This window comes from Poecilia formosa, unplaced genomic scaffold (assembly GCF_000485575.1).
Source record: "Poecilia formosa unplaced genomic scaffold, Poecilia_formosa-5.1.2 Scaffold4, whole genome shotgun sequence".
Taxonomy (NCBI): Eukaryota; Metazoa; Chordata; class Actinopteri; order Cyprinodontiformes; family Poeciliidae; genus Poecilia; species Poecilia formosa.
The window spans coordinates 5,831,075-5,853,248 of NW_006799943.1; the positions used below are offsets into that span (position 1 = coordinate 5,831,075).

The 22,174-nt window shown below is 39.1% G+C and overlaps 1 protein-coding gene and 1 long non-coding RNA gene across 3 annotated transcripts; one reads left to right on the forward strand and one right to left on the reverse strand.

Moving 5' to 3' along the window:
- The first annotated feature begins 3,294 nt into the window (after window positions 1–3,294).
- Window positions 3,295–21,492, forward strand: glp2r (glucagon-like peptide 2 receptor). Of its 2 annotated transcripts, none has more exons than XM_007561440.2 (13): window positions 3,295–3,828; window positions 14,406–14,505; window positions 14,577–14,681; window positions 15,151–15,272; window positions 15,409–15,515; window positions 15,982–16,138; window positions 16,248–16,407; window positions 16,802–16,862; window positions 16,952–17,018; window positions 17,295–17,383; window positions 17,655–17,793; window positions 17,891–17,932; window positions 18,536–21,492. In XM_007561440.2, the coding sequence occupies exons 1-13, from the start codon at window positions 3,802–3,804 to the stop codon at window positions 18,902–18,904; spliced, it is 1,545 nt and encodes a 514-aa protein (XP_007561502.1). In that variant the 5' UTR covers window positions 3,295–3,801; the 3' UTR covers window positions 18,905–21,492. The 2 variants fall into 2 exon arrangements, with proteins under 2 accessions (XP_007561502.1, XP_007561494.1); XM_007561432.2 differs by lacking the exon at window positions 3,295–3,828 and adding an exon at window positions 11,559–12,072.
- Window positions 3,621–4,249, reverse strand: LOC107837287 (uncharacterized). The gene is made up of 2 exons (XR_001663302.1): window positions 4,147–4,249; window positions 3,621–3,952 (listed from the first exon to the last, which is right to left on the reverse strand). It is a non-coding gene; the product is annotated as an uncharacterized LOC107837287 (long non-coding RNA).
- Window positions 21,493–22,174: the final 682 nt, after the last annotated feature.

Consider the following 22,174-nt stretch of genomic DNA (forward strand, 5'->3'; position numbering starts at 1 on the left):
ACACTAAAGGCGGTGAGAAGATCATCTTATCAATAAGTGGCAACCGGCTTCATTTTGTTTTGGTTAAACTTTCATATTTATTTTAAACTCAAATTTCCTTTTTTTTTTTTTTAAGTCAGGAGTTTTTCACATTCTGAATATTTTGAGCACAATCTATTCAGTTTGAAATACTTCTATAATACCTTTTTATAGGTTTCACACATCACAAAACAAATTGAATACAAAATGCTGAAAATCTAGCAAAAAATTCACAGTCAGGACCAACTTAGTCCAGCTTTATTTAAAATTCTGTAATTCTTGTATTTGCACCCATTGATTATAGGGATGTAATATTTTCATGTAATAAATTCATTAAAGCACAATTTGTGTCTTTATTTTGTTAGAAGTCCAAAATGCAGCAGCTCCACCCTGTTGCTTTGACTAGACCCAGTCTAAGAACCACAGGTTCACTTCAGCCTCAGACTTAAATTATTTACAGTCCAAACAGTAGTGAAGTTGCTCTTTTGTTATTTTTTTAAAAAATCGGTTTAACAATTATTTAATCAAAACCTATATAATAAAGAGAAACACTAATCAAACGTGAAGTGGCAAATCAAAAATAATGTAATGTAAATATAAATCAACATTAAACCTGCTGCATTTAGTAAATTTCTGTAAATGTCCTCCACAGATTAATACCTGGCTTCATAAACCTGGAAAGCTGAGACACAATTATTATTAAAGCTCACATCAGTGAAGCGCCGGGACAAATCACAGCCTAATGATTTGTTTAACGCGCGTGTCGGACGCGTCGCCCACGGACGCGGCCTCTCGTTGCGTTCTGGTGCGTCGTTTTCCTCCGCGTGAGCCTGAGGGACAAACAAAACGCAGCAAGCGTATCTGGGCTGAAGCGGCGCACGCCAACAAAACGTCCGGCAGCGTGGAGTGTGTGTGTACGCCGAGCTGCCACAGTGGAAGCAGATAAATGTTTGAAATATGAATTATTTGATCGTTATCTGCCGGGCTTAGCAAAAACAAAACTGAAGCTTGAAAGGGCTGAAAGGACGAAATGTTCCGGTTTTGAATTTGAGAAACGCTGAAGAAAAAAAAAACACCATAGGGATCATGTTTTTCATTAGAATTGATATTTCGTGGATCTCTCTTTGCATGCTGAACTGAACTTCCCACCTTCTCTTGCACATCCTGTTGATTACAGTCAACATTCTGCAAAACATTTGTTGATAGCTGTTGATGCAACAGCTTTTTTTTTTTTTCTTTTTTTTTTTTGGTGCGTCTCAAGAGTCTGGTCTTTCTGGAAAAGTTCAGAAAAGAATGCTGTTGTTGAAAAATGGCCATAAACACAGCACCACCAATCAGAAGACACTAAAGTTGAACCCATGTAGCCCAGATGCAGAACGATACCAGAGAGCTGACACCCCTAACATGGCAGTGGCCTACAAACCTGACCAAGACTGGACCAGAACTCCAGCAAACTATTGTGAGAAACTTTTGAAAAAAGTTCTTGGCCCAAGTCATACAATAAAAAAAAAGATATTCCGTCCTTAAACTAAGCAAACATATGTAAACTTCTGAATCAAAAGAAAAAAACAACAAAAAAATTGTTCTGGCTAAGTTTTCTGGCAATCGGCAAATATGAATAATTCTGATAATTCTGACTAACCTAAGACAAGAACAGTTTGGCCTGATTTTAACTTCAGACGATGAGCAAACACTTCAGTCTGTTCACGTTCAAAGCTGATAGAGACGTATCCCAAAAAAATCGGTATAATCATCGCTAAAGGTGGTGGAAGGAAAATATTACTTCAGAATCATGTTGCTTAAAATGCCCCAAAAATACATCGAAGATTGTGGTTGAAATATGACCAAAGGAGAAGTTCAAGAAAGGGTGTCTTTACTTTTGCACATATCGCTGTGAGACATTTTCCAACCTGCCTCCCAAACATAAACAACAAAAATGATTGATCGGAATCGCTTTCAATACTACTGAAAAAAAAAAAAAAAGATCCATGCCGATCGGTAACAAATCGTCTCGAACGTCAGTGAGCTCATAAACGACGCCGGTCTGTGTTTTGCTTGCGGATTAATAATATGCAACGATAATAACGCACCTAAAAATAATCAGTGGAATGCTTCCATGTTCTTGCATGTGGGGTTATTTAGGAGTCTTTTGCCCCTGTGTTTACACTGCCGTGCTGAGTGTGTGTTTGGGAGAATGTAAATGGGCGATAAATCTGCGCTGACATCCCTCTCCCTCGCCCCCGTGCCTCCCCTTCGTCTTCTCTACTTCCACCCCTGCTTCCCCTCCCCTCTTCCATCTCCAGCATCGGCCTCTTCTCACATGTTACCAATATGAATCTGGGATTACATGTGACTGCTGCATATTTAGGAAAAAGTGGCGGTGGTGTTGCGGATGCCAGGTTGGACGGATGAGAGGCATCGATCACCGCGTCAGCCCCGAGGACATACTGCCGAAAGAGTATTAGAGGGTTGAACCGTGTGTCACGGCCCTGTTAACGGCTTCATTGGCCAATGTTGTGTCCAGCAGCGGCCGTTGAAAAGTGCCCTCAGCTATTTATGGAAAAGGTGTGTGGAAAATATACCAGCAACACCCTACAGTATGATAGCGAGACCCAGCGGCGTAGGAAAAGTACCAGGCGTATATTTTTAACTCCCCCCTCCTTTATTTCCCCTCCTGCAATATCCTAGCTTCATATTTACCTTCCTTGTGTCACTAATGAGTCACACCAGGAAATGTGGTGTCATGGCTACCAAAGTCGTGGATTTCTATGTTGGCTTAGACGTTTATCTCCATCAGGTCCTTCGGGTCAAATTCACTCCGGTTGGTGTTTGTGTGGCTACCGTGTTTCTACAGGGCGTAGCTAAAGCATTCGATGCAAACCAAGCCAAAACCGACAAGTGTACCGAAGAAATGTGAAGGAACTTTCTGTCAAAGACTTTTTTTTAAAAGGTTTTTCATGTATTTTCTTGTAACAAAAAAGTGGAAAATTTAAGTTGTTTAAATAAAAAAAAATGTGTCAATGTACCAAGAGATATATGGTAAAAGAAAAAATGTGGAAAATTTACCAAGAGATATATGGTAAAAAAAAAAAAAACTTTCTTTCTTCCAGTTTGTAAATAAAGTTGTCACACAACTGGTGCTGCCAATTCCTGTCTACGCACATGTTGTTTATGGCAAAATCCACAGAAACTAATCTTTGTTCCCTTGGCACAGGAAAAGTTAATTATCTATTTTAATTTTCCTCCATAATTAAAACCATACTTAAATCCCATTCAGTTTACAACATAGCTACATTTTGACATTATGGCAGAAATATTCATTTTTATCAAGACCCGGCTGTATGTGAATAAGGCCTCAGAGTGATTTAGGTGACATTTTTCCCCACTTAATAAAATGAAAATAAAGAAAGTCATCATTTGAAAATGTTTTCATTAAAATTTGTTTGCTCCACAAACCTTTCAGTGTGCATCTTACAAGAAGACCTGCTAATTAGCGTCAGTTTTACACTAACAACCACCAAGAAAAAAAACAAAAACCATCTTCACATTAGTCACATACACACCAGGCAGTTGCCAGAACCCAACTTCCAGGAAAGCAGACAAAGAAATCAGCTGATATTTAATTATCAATGATGCCACTTTGATGTGTTTCTGTCCGCGGAATCAGACATCAATTTCCTCCGCGCACAGCCCTGATGCGGCCCTGATGCTGTTATTTGGCTACGGAGCGATGTGATGCCTGGAGCTGTGTCTGCTATTGACTGAAGCCGTCCGGTGGACAGGATGTTCCTGAGTGTCCTCAGGCTCCAGGTGGGCTCCTTTTCTCCCTCTCTCTCTCTTTCTCTGATTCTCCGCGGACCTACAGGCTGTTTGTTTTTCCGGCTGAAAGCCGCCATTTGCCCTCCTGCGATCCCAACCCACCTCCTCTCTCCGCCTGGGGAAGAATGTAAACACAACGCGAAGACGTTAGCATGTGCTGCTGTATGTGTTTGTTCATGTGCAGACAGAGTTAGAGGATAGTGTCCACCGCTAAATATGGAAAAATAAAATATTATCAAAGTATTTTTTTGGTCTAGTTTCTAATAAAAAATATCTTAGTAGACTTGAAATAAAGCTAAGCTAACTTACAAGGTACTTTTCAGCAAGATATCAGAGCTTGTTTTAAGCTAACAATAGCCAACAAATCCTGATTATTCCAGTTTTGACTGTTTGATCTCGTTTTTATTTTTGTTGTATTATCTTTATTTTGTCTACCTTGGTTGTTTAACTCTGAAAAATTATAAATATAATTTATAAAAAATAAATTTATATAATGTATAAAAAAAGAGTCTTACTTATTTCTCTTATAACATGGGGAAAATATTGTATTTTTCACCAATATTAAGGAATTATTGACTTAAAACAAGCTCTTATTTCAAAGTTACTTAAGTTAGTTTTAGCTTTCAAGGTTCCTAAGATATTTGCACTAGCAACTAGACCAAAAATACTTGGTGAGATTTCGTGTTTCTGCAGCGCAGGAACCAATTTGGGTTATCTTCCTCCTGCACCTAAAAATGGACTCAGGTTTCATTTTGCTGGCTGCTGTTTACCGAGATATTTAAGTATATGCGCGCAGATTAATTACTCCTTTCCTCGTTCTGCTTCACTACAACACAGCAGCCTAATGTCTTCACACCATGCAGCCTCTTTACCGAGAAATGTTTGCGCTGTGGACGTGAGAAATGGCCGCGGCTCTCCCGCCAGAGCAGAGCGCGGCAGGCCTGCAGGCATCAGAGACCCAAACAGTTTACACACTGGAACCGCAACATCTTAAACTTCGCACATAGCACCTGTCGTGTCTGCTAAACACTTTCTAACCCATTTAGAGCGGATCGTAAACATTAGCCGGGCCGTCGATTGCCTAATACGCGTTTCGAGCAGCATCTCTCGGCGTCAGCTCAAGCGGGCGACTAGCACTGAGCCGGTGGTGCAACGGGGCGAAATGCGCCTGACCTTTTTTTTTTTTTTTTTTTTTTTTTTTTTTTTTTTTTTACAACTTTCACTTAAAATTCACTCCCTGATTTCCAGGCTGTTTGTTTGGGTCTGAGGCTCGATTTACGTAACCGTGTTCATAACAGAGAGTCAGTTTGATTAGTGGGAAGAGAGGCTAAGTTATTTAATAATATTTCAAGCAGATTAACAGTTCCATCTGTCTGTCCAAAAGCGAGATCACACCCATATATTCCAGTCAGTTCCAGATTTTTTTTAAAACGAAGATATTTTAACATCAAAATGACCAAAATGTAATATGTGTTGAAATAAGTGATAATCAAGAACAAAGAGAAAAATTTTATACGTTTTCTTTTTTTTTTCTTCTTTTTTTTCTGGTCGCATGTATCTAAATGTGATGTGATTGTTTAATTTCTCTTGTTTCTTATCTTGTTCAGCCCAGGACACAATTTGAAATAAGGTTTTTAATAGCAACTTTTTATTTCATAAAGATCAGTTGCCATAGTTCAAAGGCTTGGATAACTAACAAACCGGCACCATACCCAGAGATTTAAAAGCCCACTGCATTGCAATTACTTCATGAAAGCATGAAGTTGTGCACATAAGAGTCACAAACCTTATGTGCACAAGAATTGACTGTAGGATTAGTTCTCTTCTGTTGTACTTTACATTCTGTTGCACTACAAAGGTGCATAGAAGGAAAGACAAAATACGGAGATGCATGTAGATTGCAGAACACTAGTAGGCTACGTTTACACAGCAGGTTTTGATGCTTGATTCTGATTTGTTTATTTTTCATTAAATCAGTTTTTTGTTGTTTTTTCTTTTTTCTTTTTTTTTTGTCATTCATACTACTTAATACTGCAACCAAAATCAGACTTATGTGTGAACGATTTACGAGCCTGAAGTCCTCTGCATGTGCAGAAGAACTGGATACACGGAGCACCGTTTACAGAAGTAATAATGGATGCTGCTGTTTTTGTAAACACAAAAACTGCTAAATCATGTTGGAAAGCTGTTCAAAGTTTTGGGGAAGATTGAGATAAAAACTGTGAAATTCTGGCAGAAATCTTGCTGGAAACTTGAGACCAGTGTGGAAGTTCATCTTTCAGCAGCACAACTACACAGAATGTCACATTGTGTTAGAACGGTCCAGTCAAAGTACCTTATCACTCTTAAAAGATAACTCAGAGACTGGATCAACTTTTAGCCACTGCCTCATAAAAGCAGTTAAATTAAGTGCTTTGTATATGTAAAAAAAAAACAAAAAAAACAGTTGGATTGTTTGGCAAGAAGCCACAGAAAAATTGTTTCCTTATTAAAGAATGACGTGTTTATGTTTTAGCCTGCTGCAGTCTGGTTCCGGGTTCTCGACCCGACGCCTCTAACATGCTCCAAGGAAAAATCCTGGCTCATCTCACTGATGAATTCTCTAATAACCTTTGTTTGCTACATACAGTAAATGCTGAACTATCATTTAGATGTAGCCATCTTATTTAATTATTCAGCTACATACACTTATATAGTTATGCCAGTTTAAGGTACAGATAAATTTTGGATTACTGGGAAGTACAAGCATCTTAACCACTCGATTGGCTGTAGACTCTTAACCATGAGTCCATAGCATCTTGGTTAGCTTTTACTGCAGGTAAACGCACATCAATCTTTCTTTTCAGATCTGTAAGCCTTTATTTAAATTTGCTAGCTACCTCTTAGATACTTCTAGATAAATTCAGTTGCATTACTGTTGCTGAAAATTGGGGTAACAATGTCGATTTTCGAAAGACTTGCCATGCAATTTATTTTCTCAGATACTTAGGAAATTTCCCTAGATCCCTAGATTGTGTGTTAAGAGAAGCTAAAATCCATCTACCAAATCTAGTTTCCAGTCAGTCCTTTGTGATTATAGCCCAAAGGACTTGTGTGGTACATCCTCAAACAAGGACCAGTCTCAGGCAGAAATACATTACAATTGACGTCAACAAGGTAGTTGTGTCTCAGTAGTTAGCATGACATAGTTCTTTTCTTGCTCTAAATAGACACATATGCATTACATAAAACCCATAAGATGACATAATTGGTCTGCAGCCCCAACTGATACTCCATTGACGCACTTCATTATCAATCATGATTATCCGGACAAATGCACCTGGAGAACCGTCCTCTCTGCAACTGTGCCTGTGTGTGAGTCAGAACAGATGAGCAGACCAGACTGCCTTGTCTGCTGAATGCCCCATCCCGTCAAGTCTGTCCCAACTGGCTGTATTTCACTAAAAACACTGGGTCACAGCTGATTTCCCCCCCCCCCCCCCACATATTCCCTTTCCCTTAAACTGGCACTTAGAAAAGTATTCATATCCCTCTCGTGTTGGAACAGGAAGGGGCCTTTTCCCAAACTGTTCCCACAGAGAGGAAAGCATGAAGTTGTCCAAAATGTCTTGCATTGAGAGATCTCTTCAGCTGGAACTACGGGATCTAAGCTCAACTCCTGAACAACGGCTCCACAACATAACCCCCTCTGCACTAAACGTTACACTTGACACAAACCAAACAATTACCGTTGTAATTGTTTCTAAATGGTCGAGTTTAGAAACTGACAAACTCTAAACTCGACCATTGGATTTCCAGACAGCCTGGCATGACTAATCACTCCAGAGTCTTTGGTGAAGTGAGGTTTGAATGAAGTTGAACCCATTACATGAATCTCTCTACGCACAGCTAATCTAACGGCAACATGAAGTTTGGAGGTCTGGTGACTCGACAGAAAGTTGGCAACCTCTGCACATCAGCATTGGTTTTGCTTGGCCTACCACCGAATTGCTTCCACTTTTAATTTATCCATGCCAAAACCATCAAATTGAACTGAATAGTATTCCCATTGTACATAAACATCTGATCTGTGATCTGTGTTGAAATTCAAGGATTTTCAGGATGCCTCTTCTGGTTTGGGGGCCCCATGCCGCATCCTAATTCACTTTTACCTTGGGCTGATTCTGCCTTGACAGCAGAAGAGATTGGAATTATTAATTAAATTTAGATAAGTGAACAAATACTTTTAAATGGAAAATTTTGTCATCTGAAAAACGTGAAGGAAATCCACACCGTTACTAAAACAAAGTCACCACCTGGACATTCATATATCTTACTACGTTATGACGCACATCAACATCAATGGCTGTGAGAGCTTGACGTATAAATTTGTTTCACGGCTTAGTTTTTCACAACTTCGTCAAACTAATCTTTGACCACAAGATTTATGAACCCCAGAAATGAGCATAAAAAGGATCTTAAACTCGTCTTCCTCACACTGAACGTGTCTGTCTCCACGCCCTGCACCCGTGGCTCTACCTGAAATCGATTCTCTATGATCTAAAATTTTCCGAATTATGAGGTTTTTGATCTATGTTCAGTATTTTCTCTGTAACCTGAACCTTATTTTCAACCTCTGCTATTCAGCCACACAGCGAGGATATATGACCCAATCAGTGCTCTATATTGTCTTGCTTCCAGAGCCGAAGAAATGTCATTTCAACACTACGTTACTCCAGAGTAATTGCCATATATATTACCATATCTTTTTTTTTTTTCTGGAAGTGGATGTTGTCACATTCATTCCACAAGAAACTTTTAAACGCTTTATCACCGGGGAATAAAAGCTAAATTACCATTCCACATGATGCATCGCTGAGGTTTATTCCTTCACTTTAAAACAGATAAGTATCTTTTTTTCGGTTCGCACGCCTCAGGCATATTGCCTTTGCTTTTGAATCGCCTTGCTTCTTCATTTTCACCTGCAGTCATAAGTATTTGTTATGTTTGTCTCTGATATCATGAACTGAGCTTAGCTAGTGCCACAGACAGGAACAGTTTGAGGAGCTGATGAAGAAGCTTGACCCTCAAACTTTTCTTTCTTCCCCTTATCACTGGTTGTTGTTCATATAATCAGAAGGGTTTTCACAAAACTTACGGTTAACATAATCTGGCAAATATTGACATTTTTAGGAGAAAATTAATAATTTTAATTTAGGTTTTATAGGTCAGTAGTTGTGTGAAGCCCTTTTATATCCACTGTTTTTGTTCTTTTTCAATCTTATTGACAAGAGAAACTTTCCACATGACTGATAAAAGGTTACATAACCTAGATGTTGAACTGTGCATTGCCCCTTTGACATCAACAGCAACTTGAAGTTTCTTGTGATAGTTGAGGATGAGGCACTTCATTTTTTCAGTAAATCCTCCCATTCTTGGCAAAAAGCTTCCAGTTCCTGTAACTTCTTGGGCTGTTTTGCACAAACTGCACGTTTGAGATCTTCCCCAAAGTGCCTCATTGATACTGAGTTTAGAAAACCTCAATGTTTTTTGCCAATGACAACTTGGGCCTATTTTCTGAATTATTGTTATAGTAGGAAGTCCAACAACATCATATGCAGCTTTTATCCGGTTGACAAAAACCAATTTTTCTCCAATGTTTTCTGGTAACTTTCTGTCTCCATCTTGCCATCAGTTTTGACCAAGTTCCTTGTGCCTGTGTCACTCACACACCCTAAAATAATCATTGACCCACCTCTATGATTTACAGTGGGAATGGTTTTAAAAATAGGATTTTGTTGTCCTTAATCATCTTGAAGAGCTACAGAAGGCTATTTTTAGAGAATCCCTGGTGTCAGCTAACGTTACTTTGGGTTCTTTTTTCCATCCCAAACATTCTGTCATGTGAACACACATTTTTTCTTAATTTACAATGATATACCTTGCTGGTCTCTGTGTGTACAGGGCCACTGAAGCCTTGGACATTTCTTGATAACTTGTGAGTATGTTAGCAAGGAAGATTAGAAGTGCTCGTCAACAAAAGATGGCGTAATCCAAGACATGACGTGAATCGTGGTCTTAACAGTCAATATATTAAGCTGTTAACTTTAAGTATTCATATTATCTACAGTAGGAGTCGATAAGTGCTATGTTAGCAACAGGAGTTGTGGTCAAAGTACGTGACATGCCAATGAGTGAGTGGCAAGTTGTGGAGATTTTAACAACACCTCAGTCTTTGCATTTACATTTTAACAGTTTTCAGCTGCTTTATGAAAGAAGACTTGCTCTTGGAAAAACAGATCTTGTTTTTGGTTTTAAAATAATGTGGGAAAACACCTCATCCCCTCCAGAATAGTGGAATACTTCTCCAATAATAAACCATGGATAACCAGTGATCTGGAAGACTTGTTGGACAACAAAAAGGTGTTCCAAAAGGGAGACGGACTATGCGAAAGCAAGCTAAACTCAAGATTAGATTGCAGTCGACACAATTTGGTCTGATATTTTATGCCAGAAACTACAGTTTCATAGGCGGTTGGCTCAACAATTTCCTGATGAAAATGAGACATTTTGGAAGATTAAAAGATAGTTTCTGAACAAACGATCACCACAGGGGACCGTACACTCACTATTCCTTTTCACTTTGTAGATACAAGGTTCATAGTACAAGTCAAACTCCTGGATGACTCTACATCGCAGATGTAGAGTCATCTACATCCAGTTGTGGCTTGTGTTTGAGATGGACAACAGGCTTTGGAAAGAGAGCTGGTGGACCACTTTGTGGCCTGGTGTAAGACTAAAAGTCTTGCGTTAAGTGTGAACAAAAGGATACGATTGTAGATTTAATAAGAGAGAGGGATATATCAACTACTATTTCCATCATGTTAGAAATTGTAGTTGTGATGGATAAATTAAAGTTTTTGTTTGTCCACCGAAGACGCCAGGCCGAACTGGAGAGGCAACAGTGAAGCTGTATACATAAAGTTATAGAGCAGAATCTTTGGTTCTTCAGTATTTATATTTCAAAAAACAGAACAGTCTCACTGATTTCATCCCAAACTAGCAGAGTGAGATTCATTATCAGGGCTAGAGTGTCCTCAGTCTAAAAAAAAACAAAAAAAATATTTTTGTTGACATTTTTTTGTTTAATGGAAACAAAGTCAAATTTTGTTGTGCACCTGCAATTGAAACAAAAAGATTAGTTTAGACATCAGTATGCAAACATTTACACCAAAAAACAACCCAAAAAAATAGTTAGTACACCTTATTCCTCGGAAACAATCTTACATATACTGTTGTATAATTAATAAAGGCTTCTGCTTGTAAAAGAAGTTTAATGCACGACATCCGGCCCTGCGCTGGCACCTCTGGCGCTCTGCTCCTCCATTTTCTCCCCTGTGTTTGGCTTCAGTGCACTTGGTTTAAACAAAGATCCCCATTAGTGTCAGAGATGCTGTTTGATGCCCCTTAACTAAGTGGGATAGTTAAACAGAAGGAAAGGCTCAGTGTATTCCCCGTCTCTCCAGAGTACAGGTGGTATTTACTGGTGCTTGCATGGCTGTATTATGATTTTTTTTTTTTATAGTTGGTAGTTCTGGGAATGATAAACCTTTAATCGTAGGTTTTATAGGTGATCATTTGCTTCTGTGTGATCAGTTTTCCTGGACAGCAGCGAGTACAGTTATACAGGCAGCTCCCTCAGGAACTTGTCTTGATTGGTTAGGGGCTGACGGGGTGGGAGAGGCGCTCCGTCTGCTCCCAGCTGAGCCGAGTCTATAGGGAGTACAGCCTTCACAGCCTCTTCCTCATGGAAAGATGAGGTCTTCATCACCGATAACCCTCCTGCTCTGCGACCAGCCGCTTTCAGATGTCCTTCAAACACTCCCTCCACGGATTTTTGGATCCAGAAGACATTTTTAATACCTAAAGCTGGAAACCCGGTAGAGTGAGAACCACACCTTGGTTTTCGATGATCACCCTCCAACCAAAACCCCCACTGGTTCTTAAAAGGATTTTACGCAAAAGAACAAGCGAGTTCAACCACACCTTGACCTTCCACTGTGCCGGGAGGAAGTTGGAATGAGCAAAGGGCCCTGAGGAGTCGGTGGAGGAGGTATGAGGCGTGGGATCAGCGAAGACAGCAAGAATCAGCTGCTTTCCATGTGAACTTCCAGCACCATGCCAAACCTGCTGGCAGCCCAGCACAAGAGGATCAAACTCCTGCTTCCTCTACTTCTAATGGTCGTCAGCAAGCAGGTAGTGTGCCAGCGAGGCGTTTAAAACTGGATTATGAGACATAAAACACCAAAGAATCATCTTTAACTCCTTTTGTTAACTCTGTTGGTTCTTTTCAAATGATAGAATACATTTTTTAGGTGAAAGAGCTCCCATTATACTATATATTGATGTGCAAGTTTAATCTCCTATTGGAATACCAGACTGAAAGGTCTTGGTTATTTTTTCCTTCTGAATGGTTTTTGTCAGTGAGTTTTGGATCAGGCTGCGCTCTATCAATCGGCTCACACATGAACTTTCTAGCAGAACAGAGATCCGAGTGAGCCTCAGCGTTTGAGGTTTAGATGCTGCCTTTGCGCTAACCTCACAAGAAACAGAAAATCAGGACTGCCTGGTCATAATACGAGAGGAACTTTGATTTTTAATCAAACCAGGTCAAACACAACAAGCCAGAATTATAATGAATGTCATTTACACAAATAGTATGAGAAAAAATGTTGGCATTCATCTTTAAGTGAGATCATTTGGTAAATGGTCTGATTATTGGTCTCAGTTTTCGCGTTGCCGCTGAAATCCATCCTGATCAAACACTGCCACCTAGTGGACCAATTTAGATACTGCAGAATCAATTTATATGAGATCAGTCAATGAAAACAAAACACAGAAATGTCCCATCAAGACAAAAACATGTTTTTTGATCTGTTGGGAATTAGTAACACCTATTTATTTGAAGTTTTTTGCAGATTTTTTACATACACTTTTTATGTTAAATAATATACATCTGTAAGGACTTTTGTCCAGGTTTTGATACAAAAATCTACTGGAAAAACCCACCATTTTGTTTCGAGTGTTTTTCACCAAGATGTAACCTTTACTGATGCCAGCAAAGAAAAACTATCTAATTAAAAAAATAAATAAATATATATATATAGAAATATATATATATATTTCAATTTGAACATTTATTTCATAACCATTTGCTAAATATTCAATAGCATCAACACTTTACAGTACAAGTAATCATAAATATGAAAGTATATATAAAGAAAGTTTTAAATGAGTTTGCTATTGATTGTTGCCTGTAGATAACATGTTACACCTTTACAAGACAACTGACTGGAATTAATGTCTTTTCACGTTTTATATATTGCTTTGATCTTCACAAGTAAATTAAGGTAAATTAGATGTTGGCTGCAGGAAGGTTTCAGCCTTTAATACTAGAATATGTGACACAGGGCTTAATTGTGCTTCATTTCCACACTTGAAGAATAAATTCAATTCACCTGAATTTATTTAAAATGCTGAATAAACACTTGATAAGTTTAGAGTTTTCATTAACCTATTGCATATATTATTGAATATATTTTACCTCTTTACAATTCAAGTCTTTGTAGCGTAAGAATAATAAATCAAGCTGGAATTATCTGGTCAAAAAGTCAGACCATCTGCTTTTGCTATCGGTCAGCTGCTTAACTGGCACCTTATTCACTGTAAGTGATTATTGGTTCCTTTTATTTTCATACTTCCAAACAGGGATTCTGATTATTTTTTATGTAAGTCAGTAAGGAATTTGTTATTTCAGATGCATTGGGGAATATAAAATGTCGGACCAATCAATTTATTCCTCCTGGTATCCTGAGCTCAAACACCATCTGTCCCGTCTCTGAACCTCGTGTTTACCGAACTATGCACTGTCAATACCTAATTCATGTAAATGCTGCTTAAATGTCCAGGCAACAACTGAATTACAACATTAGCTAATCTCAAGTCAAATTAAAGCTATTCTGATTCAGCTGGTAAATATTTGACCATTTGAGAATATAAGCTGTTTATGATGGTCTGGGATGATCAGTCCATCATGCAATTTGGAAAAATTTAAAAATGAAGGAGAATTGAAGTTAAAGTAACTCTGCCTGTAATTCTGTCGTGACGCAGGGGGGAACTATACATTTTACACGCTTATTTGTGTGCAAAATGCTTCCAAATTATAATCAACAGCCACACTTCTCGCTTTTCAAGGTTTTGATTTTCATTTCTTCACGTTTAGAACAATTTAAGACCTTTTCAAAAGCGTCACAATAAAAACTCCAACTGCCTTAGTGGAAAACAAAAACCTTTCCACAAAAAGCTTCATGTTGTATTTCGATCCCTTCTAATTAATCATCATCACTGTCGACGCTTTCAGTGGGATTTTGCCAGAAAAATAAAAACACCCGTCATGAGTGCATATTACTGTTACCTTAGGAAGTGGAAAGTAAAGGCATATTTATTTTATCCAATTTCTGGAAATTGTTTTCCAATAAAACATTGAGAAACCCAGCTTTGAGTTTTCTCTTCTTTTGCTGTGACTGCAGAAAGCGACAGCCTCGTTACTCGAAAGCCTCATTTCTAAACGCACGGAGTACTGGGAAAACTGCAACAGCACCCTGACTTCTGCTCCTTTTCCAGCAAATGGTGAGCAAACGGTGGTGATTTATGCATCTCAGACGGACTTCCTATACATAATGTTCCTTTTCTTTTTTTAGGCAACTACTGTAAAGGAAGTTTCGATACGTTTGTGTGCTGGCCCCATTCATCTCCGGGGAATGTGTCTGTCCCCTGTCCTCCCTTCTTACCGTGGATCACCGAGGGTAACGTGTTTAACACCTAATCTGATCTATGAGGATGAATCTGTTAGTCTGAGTTCCCATGCTTCCTTTCACCGTTGATTCGTTTTGAACGGGTGTCGCCGTTTATCACCATGCTTTCTCCTCTCAGGAACGAGTGTCTTTAGTGCAGATGGATGTTTAAAACTTTTAAAAATATTACTTTCAAATCTACGTTTGCCTTAGGTTGGCTAACGTTCAGGGTTTCCTACACCTAAAATTTATTACGCTTAAATGTTAACACTGAAAAAAGTGGTCTGTACTCTATTTCCAACCCCTTTGGTTTTTTTCTTTTCAACATTTTAAACACCGTTACCCGATAAAACTTGTGTAAATACCCATCAGCAGCTAAAGAGCTCATTGAAATGCATTGAAAGTTTTTTCCTCTCATCGATTTGTTGTGTCAAAAATGACATTGACCGTTTTTGTTGCGCTTTTTCTCGTGTTGCTTCAGACGGTAACAGGAGGGCGTATCGGGAATGCTTGGAGAACGGCAGCTGGAGAAAGATGGAGAACTCCTCAGATCCCTGGCGAGATGATTCTGAATGTAAGGAGGACCAATACTTTAAAGACAAGGTAGTGGGATTTTCCTTTGTTTTAAGAACCGTTACTCTTTCAAATTTCACTTTGTCTTTACAAATGAATCTACAAGCCAATTTCATGACAATTAGATTATTGTTAGCGTGTTAAATCTCTTGTATTTTGCATCCAGGAGGACGAATTGCTGCGCCATTCCGCCCTCCGGCTCATCTCAGTCATTGGCTATTCCCTGTCGCTGTTCTCCCTCATTCTGGCCACTCTCCTCATGGGCATGCTGAGGTCAGTAGGTATTGGAGGGTGGCTCCGTTAGTCATACAGATAAAGTTAGCATTTTCATTGGAGAAGTCGGTACTTTAGCTCAACTTTGAATGTTTGGAAGACAAACTCTGGGTCAGAGGTTATAGAAACACCAACCGTCTTTCCCACCGCGGTCATTTTAAGGGAAAATGGATTTTGGCCTTTTCGAAGAAGCCTGTCCATGTGTGGAAGTTGTAATTTTCATCTGTGTTTTAGCGGGGCCGTGCTGCGCATTCACTCGCTTCAAACATATGGAGAGCGACAGCAGCGAGTGATTAACAAGACCATTGAGCTGATCAGTCATCACTAACAACGTTACAAACCACGAGGCAGTCTTACCTGTAGCTCCATTATTTCCATTTCCTCCTACGCTACGGCCAGCGCCCTGGTTAATGCTGTTAGAGTTGCGCAGGAAGTTCCGATCAATGCTCCCGTATCTGCTTACCAGGAAGCTCCACTGCACCAGAAACTACATCCACATGAACCTGTTTGTGTCATTCATCCTGCGGGCGGCCGCCGTCATTTCGAAGGAAATCATCTTCCATCTCATGTACTCCAACCTGCCCAAGGACGACCCCGGGTGGAACTCCTACTCCAGCTCTGCGGTACTCTTAGCGCTGCCTTGTTTTTCATGTAGAAGCAAGTTTGACTCGAACAACTTTTGCCTCATTCGTCCAAAACGTACCGCTTCAGCTCGATCTTCTCTCTCAACAGATAGTGCTGCTGTGCAAGTTCTCCAAAGTGTGCATGGAGTACTTTGTGGCATGTAATTATTTCTGGCTCTTGGTGGAGGCCATTTTCCTTCACACGCTGCTCTTCACTGCAGTGCTGACCAAGAGGTGCCTGTTGAAGAAATACATTCTGCTAGGATGGGGTAAGTCATGGGCGCGTGCAGGCTTTGTTACGGGGAAGCAAGGCTTTAAAAATGTCAGTCTATACTTTTATAATTACTATGTAGAATTGGTGTCATTGGGCTCTTTAAATCACCATCAATTGTGCGTTGTTGGACAGTCCGTTGGTTAAACACCCAAAGAGCCTTCCTGAATTTACACCCTGTTACGCCTGGAAGAACTCATGATTACGAGACATTTTCTTACTTTTTATTACCTTTGTATCACTGAATAAAATCATTTAAAAGTAAACGCATAACAACTAAAGACAAAAATATTTGCACTGTAACAGAATTGACATATCTAAAGCCTCTAAGATCCAACTCTAAGTTGATGTACTCTGGGAAATCAGCATATCTTGCTTCTGTCATGTTCCAGGGACTCCCGTCCTATTCGTGACGCCGTGGACCGTGGTTAAGATTCTGTATGAAAACACAGGGTGAGTGTTTGAACGCATGGAGTCCAAGATTCTCCTTGAAATGATTACCATGCCCTCCGTTCACACTTGGCGCTTCTTTCTTTCTCAAGGTGCTGGTCAATCATGAACAGATGGTTCTGGTGGATAATAAGAGGCCCGATTACTCTGTCAGTGCTGGTAAGGGATGTTCCTCAGGCCACTCTGTGGTCAAGTTGACTTCAGAAACTAACTAGATTTCTGTTTGATTGAACAATGCTTAGCTTAATCTGGATGATTGCTATAAAGGAGAATCATGTGACGATGTGGTGATGCAGCTATAATCACAAGCATATTTGATATTTACTATTTTATTGCTAATAAAGGCGTCCTAACTGTCATGTTTGACGTTATTGGTCATTTTACACTCTAGTCCAATGCAATGCGTTTAAATATACCATTAATATGTTTTTGCAGGTCATTTTCTTCATATTCATCAAAATTCTGATGCTGTTGTTGTCGAAGCTGAAAGCCGATCAGGTGAAATTCACCGACTACAGATACAGGTACTCAAGCCACTGAAGCCAACTCTCGGAAAACAAGTTTGACGTTGACATTTAGCTCCAATGTATATAAGGTTCCTGATTTAAATATGGTGGTAAAGTGTTAATCCCACATCACAAATTTAAATGTCACACCCATAAATTGTGGGCGTAAATGTCACCAAGGGAACAAAACCAGTGTACATACTTCAGAAACTTCTTTCCTTTTTCTACTGCAGTATATTCTGCCTAGCTAAATTATAATGAATCTGATCGGCCTGTTTGTACTCTGCAGTTTGGCAAGGGCAACGTTGGTGCTGATTCCCCTGCTGGGAATCCATGAAGTGGTCTTCACAGTGCTGATAGACGAATGTATGGAGGGCAGCAGCCGCTATGCCCGGAACTTCATTAATCTCACCCTCAGTTCCTTCCAGGTAGTACAAAAACAATCATTTTTGTACACAGAGAGTTCATTTTGGTTTTGTTCACCAACATCATCCTACTCTAAAATTTGCCCCATGCATTTTTCAGGGATTCTTGGTTGCTGTCCTGTACTGTTTTGCTAATGGAGAGGTATGGTTTTGGTCACAGTATCGTTCTATATGAGGAAGGTGTAGTTAGGTTGGGTGTAGCAGTACATGTATCAATCTATGCCATCACAGTTTGGTGGACGCAAATTATATGAAAAAAAATATCGGCAATAAACATTTTTTTTTTTTAAATAGATCAAATTTTCTTTTATTTTGGTATCCGCCATGATAGATGGTAATGTTCCCACACTAAAGCTAATAATAATAATGACAGACATGAGGTTAGAACCAACCAAACAGTTTGTAATCAATAGTCTGAAAGCGGTTCTGGATTGTGATCAGTGGTTTCAGTGGAGTGCAAGGGGTAGACATACGGGAAGCCAAATGTGTCATAACTCTCCCGGACATTTAAGATGTCCTGTTACAGCTCTAAAAACTTTAAGTTACTTGTAGCTTACTGCTAATGTGAGAGGGAGGGCTACTCTCTAAAGAGAAATGTCATTTGTACAAGCACACAGCTACAAAACTGTAATCAAACTTACTACTGAGAAATTTAGCTGCTTATGTAAAAAGTTACAGAAAAAGACTCAAACTTGCAGCGAATACCATGGTGTAGTAATGTACCAAAAATGCTGTTTTCTTGTAGGTCCAAACTGAGCTGAAAAAGCGCTGGCAACTGTTTTTGTTCACAAACCACTTCAAGGTCCGGACCTGTTTTCGAGGAGCAAATCTCAAGCACCTTTGGAAGTGCACCCGGCGGCAGCACAGGAAGCGTTCTCGGCAGTTTGACTCCTATGGCGAAGGCGCCGCTTCGACGGCTCGCCCACACCTCCTCCAGGTGGTTGTGCAAGGGGGAAGTAGGCCTCTTGGACTCGGGCCACTTAAAGGCCAGGGACTTGAGGGCTACGACTCAGCAGGGCTCGACTTTCTTACCAGGAAGAGTCTTTCCAGTAGTGATGGTGAGATGACGCTGGGGGAGACGATGGAGGAGATCCTGGAAGAGAGCCAGTTCTGAACTCAGTTGGTAAAATCCAAACAAATTGGAGTTCAGACAATGAATGTATTTTCCAAGTAGAATGAGCCAACTTCAGGGGATGGGAAAATGGTTTTAGAAATGCAGTTTGTTCTACCGAGACTTGTATTACCTGTACAGAAAAAAGAAATTCCAGTTTATGTGGCAAGGATTTAGTTGCCTATATCTCTCTGGGGGTTGTGGTAAAGACTCTAACCCTAGCTTTAAATTCTGTGCACAAAACGGTTATGTGATGCAGCCACAAAGACTTTTACTCACGAGCCACTTGAGCCAACCACCCACTGTGACACTTATCTTAAAGAAGCTGGCATTGCCAAACCAGCAACAGACATCTGTATCACTGGTTACGATGGAACGCTGCTCCAAACCCCAACCTCCATCGCATTTTTACCGCAAACTCGGCTCTCCGACTACCTCCATTATCGGCTTTAAGGAGCAACAGCAGCAGGTCTCCAATGCTGCTATGGTCTTTCCCAAGGTCACACAGAGACAGTATAAAAAGCATCTCAGCCTTGGCTCGTGAAAAGTGCTTTTGAATCCTTCTCAATTTCTGCAAAAATACTGATTTCAACACAAGGAGCGAAGGAAATGAAAGCGGAACTTAGAACTTAACTTCATGGTAACATGGAAGACAGCCTATCTGTGAAAAACGTGGAGTTCATTGGCTCCTTCTAGTGATTCACTCAAAGCCTCATGTAGTGTCCGCCCAGAACCAATCACTGCAACCTCTATATCTGCCGCATCCATCATCTTCTGTGAAAAGACAGACTTGTAATTTGCCTTTTTTTATCTTTGATAATGTGAAGATAATTCACATTTTCCTGTGAATTATCTTCACATTATAATTTACAATATCTCTTATGTGCGAAATTGTTTCATAGCCTCCTGTACTTTGGAACATTGCTGCCTTCTTTGGCACTTTTATGTCTATATGAAAAAACATAGAGGTTCCTCACAACCACAAGCCAAACTATTCTGCCTTCATATAATTTAAAGGCAGAATTCTCCGTGAATTTAATCTGTGCGTTCTTGTGATAAAATGGACTCTAGACATTCCTTCAAATTGTGACTGTAAAAGTGAAGTGATGCAGAATTAAAGTGTTTTTCTTTATAATCTCCAAACTACCATAGTACTTTTGATGCAAGGAATGAAAACTTATTAGAAGTACTGAACTGTAATCAGTTGCTGCTTCCTGACTTTTTTTATTATCTCGTGCCAATGTGTGGGTGTGTTTGCTCATTGTGAAACATGGGGTAGTGTGCAGGACAGATTACTGAAAGAAGTCCTTATGGGTCCAGGAACAATTATTTTTTCCCTATTAAGAGGGAATTATGTAAGTACAGGATGTAGTCAGCATATTTAGCACTATGCAGATGTTAAGAAAATACCAGAATTTTTTGTAAAAAGTTTACCTTTTTAAAATCTTCCTACCATTTATGAGTATGGTTACAGTTAAATTCCACAGGAACCGTAAAGGGTTAGCTTAGAGTTTATTAATTAAGGTTCTTTGAAGTAAATTGCTTTTTAATCCCTTGTGAGCACGTGGAAAAATGAAATGCATCGAAGCTAACAAGCTAGTTGTAACTTGTTAGCTTCGACCGCTGATGTGGGGGAACAGCAGATGGAAAAGCCCGGGGTAATTTCCAAACAAGTATAAAACCCTGAAAGCACAAAAACAAACATCTTCGTACATGTAAATGTTTATTCTCGATGGAGTTAGACTGCACTGGAGGGGTGTAGCGGAGTTGGTAAGGTACTGCAGCCGCCACGTTCAGTCAGCGTTAGTACACGGACGTAGCAAGTGTTTGATGTGAAACGCCGAGACTGTTAATATTCCCTAATTAGCACTGTATTCTAGCGATATAAATATTTTTACTTCGAGATAATTTAAGTTGCTAAAATCTGCTTAAAAAGAAGGTGGTATACATCTCACTAGCTTGTGGACTTATTGACATAATTTGAACAAGTTGACATAATGTCATTTTAATAAAGGTAAGGGAATTACTCCATTTGGTTCACTTGTCGTCCTGGTGTTTCCTTACACTGAACCTAATCTGAAGGTGTCACAAAACACATTATACTGTATTTATATTTTTAGGGTTTTATTCTATTTCTCAGCTATTAAAAAAATAGTTCTGTGTCATGTTTTCGTTGGCAAAAAAAGAAACATCTTCAAAGAGCAATTTCATATATTTAGCCAAATATAATGTTAATGTCAATGTGTGTAAGCTTACACAACAAACTTTCCTATCTCTCACAAAAGTTATAGCAGTATTAATCTCTTTTTATACCGATTTTGGTGATTTATTGTGTAAACTATGATATGGCAGGCCAGTGAAATATATCCAAATGTCACATCATCTGGATTGAAGTGTGCATATAAATACAATGTATTTGTTTTTTGAATGTGAATAATGCTGGGTCTAAAGTATATGTAGCAGGCTTTAACTTGCTTTGTATTCATGTGATGCTTCAGTGATTACTGTACATATGGAACTATGAAATGTTTGTACATACGAACACTCTGTGATGTATGTGCACAAATAAAAACAGGTGAATTGTCATGAAATACCACGTTTTGTTTTTCCTTCTGTTTCTTAGAAGATGACAGTCTCTACATTTTTGTGCAAATTAAGAAAAACAAAAGAAAAGTAGGGTTTTTTGGGCTTTTTTTTAAGTGAATGTCTGGCTATTGAACTGGGTAGTTCCCTACAGTGTTTGACAGAATCTCTCTGCCAAAGAGAAAAACTGAGCAAACACTTGGTGATTTCTACAATAAAAAATAAAAAGGTGTTTAATTTGGAAAGGTATCAAAAGAAAAACAATCTCAAGGTCCTCTATCACCATCTAGTGCCCAGATGAGTAAACTTCACTCGTCCAGCGGTTTTTTTTGTTTGTTTTTTGCTTAATTTTGAAGATTTATGATTTCTTTTATATGCTATTATATGGCAATGTATATTTCAAAATATCAAAAACATTCTTATTTATAATATATCAAAATATCTTTTTTTTAAGGTGGCACCATAAAGTCTATAATTTTAAAAAGAATATTTAAAATTTTAAATATTTTGTACCATATTTAAAGGAATATGAAACTGAAGGGACAATAATTTTTCAGCAGCTACATCATGTCATTTCTCAACGTTGCCATGGCAAAAAAACAGCGTTGTCACAATGAAATATGAACTCATGGGCTTCTATTCGGGGACACATTCTTTTTTTCTGCTATTAGGAAACATAAACTAAAGCTC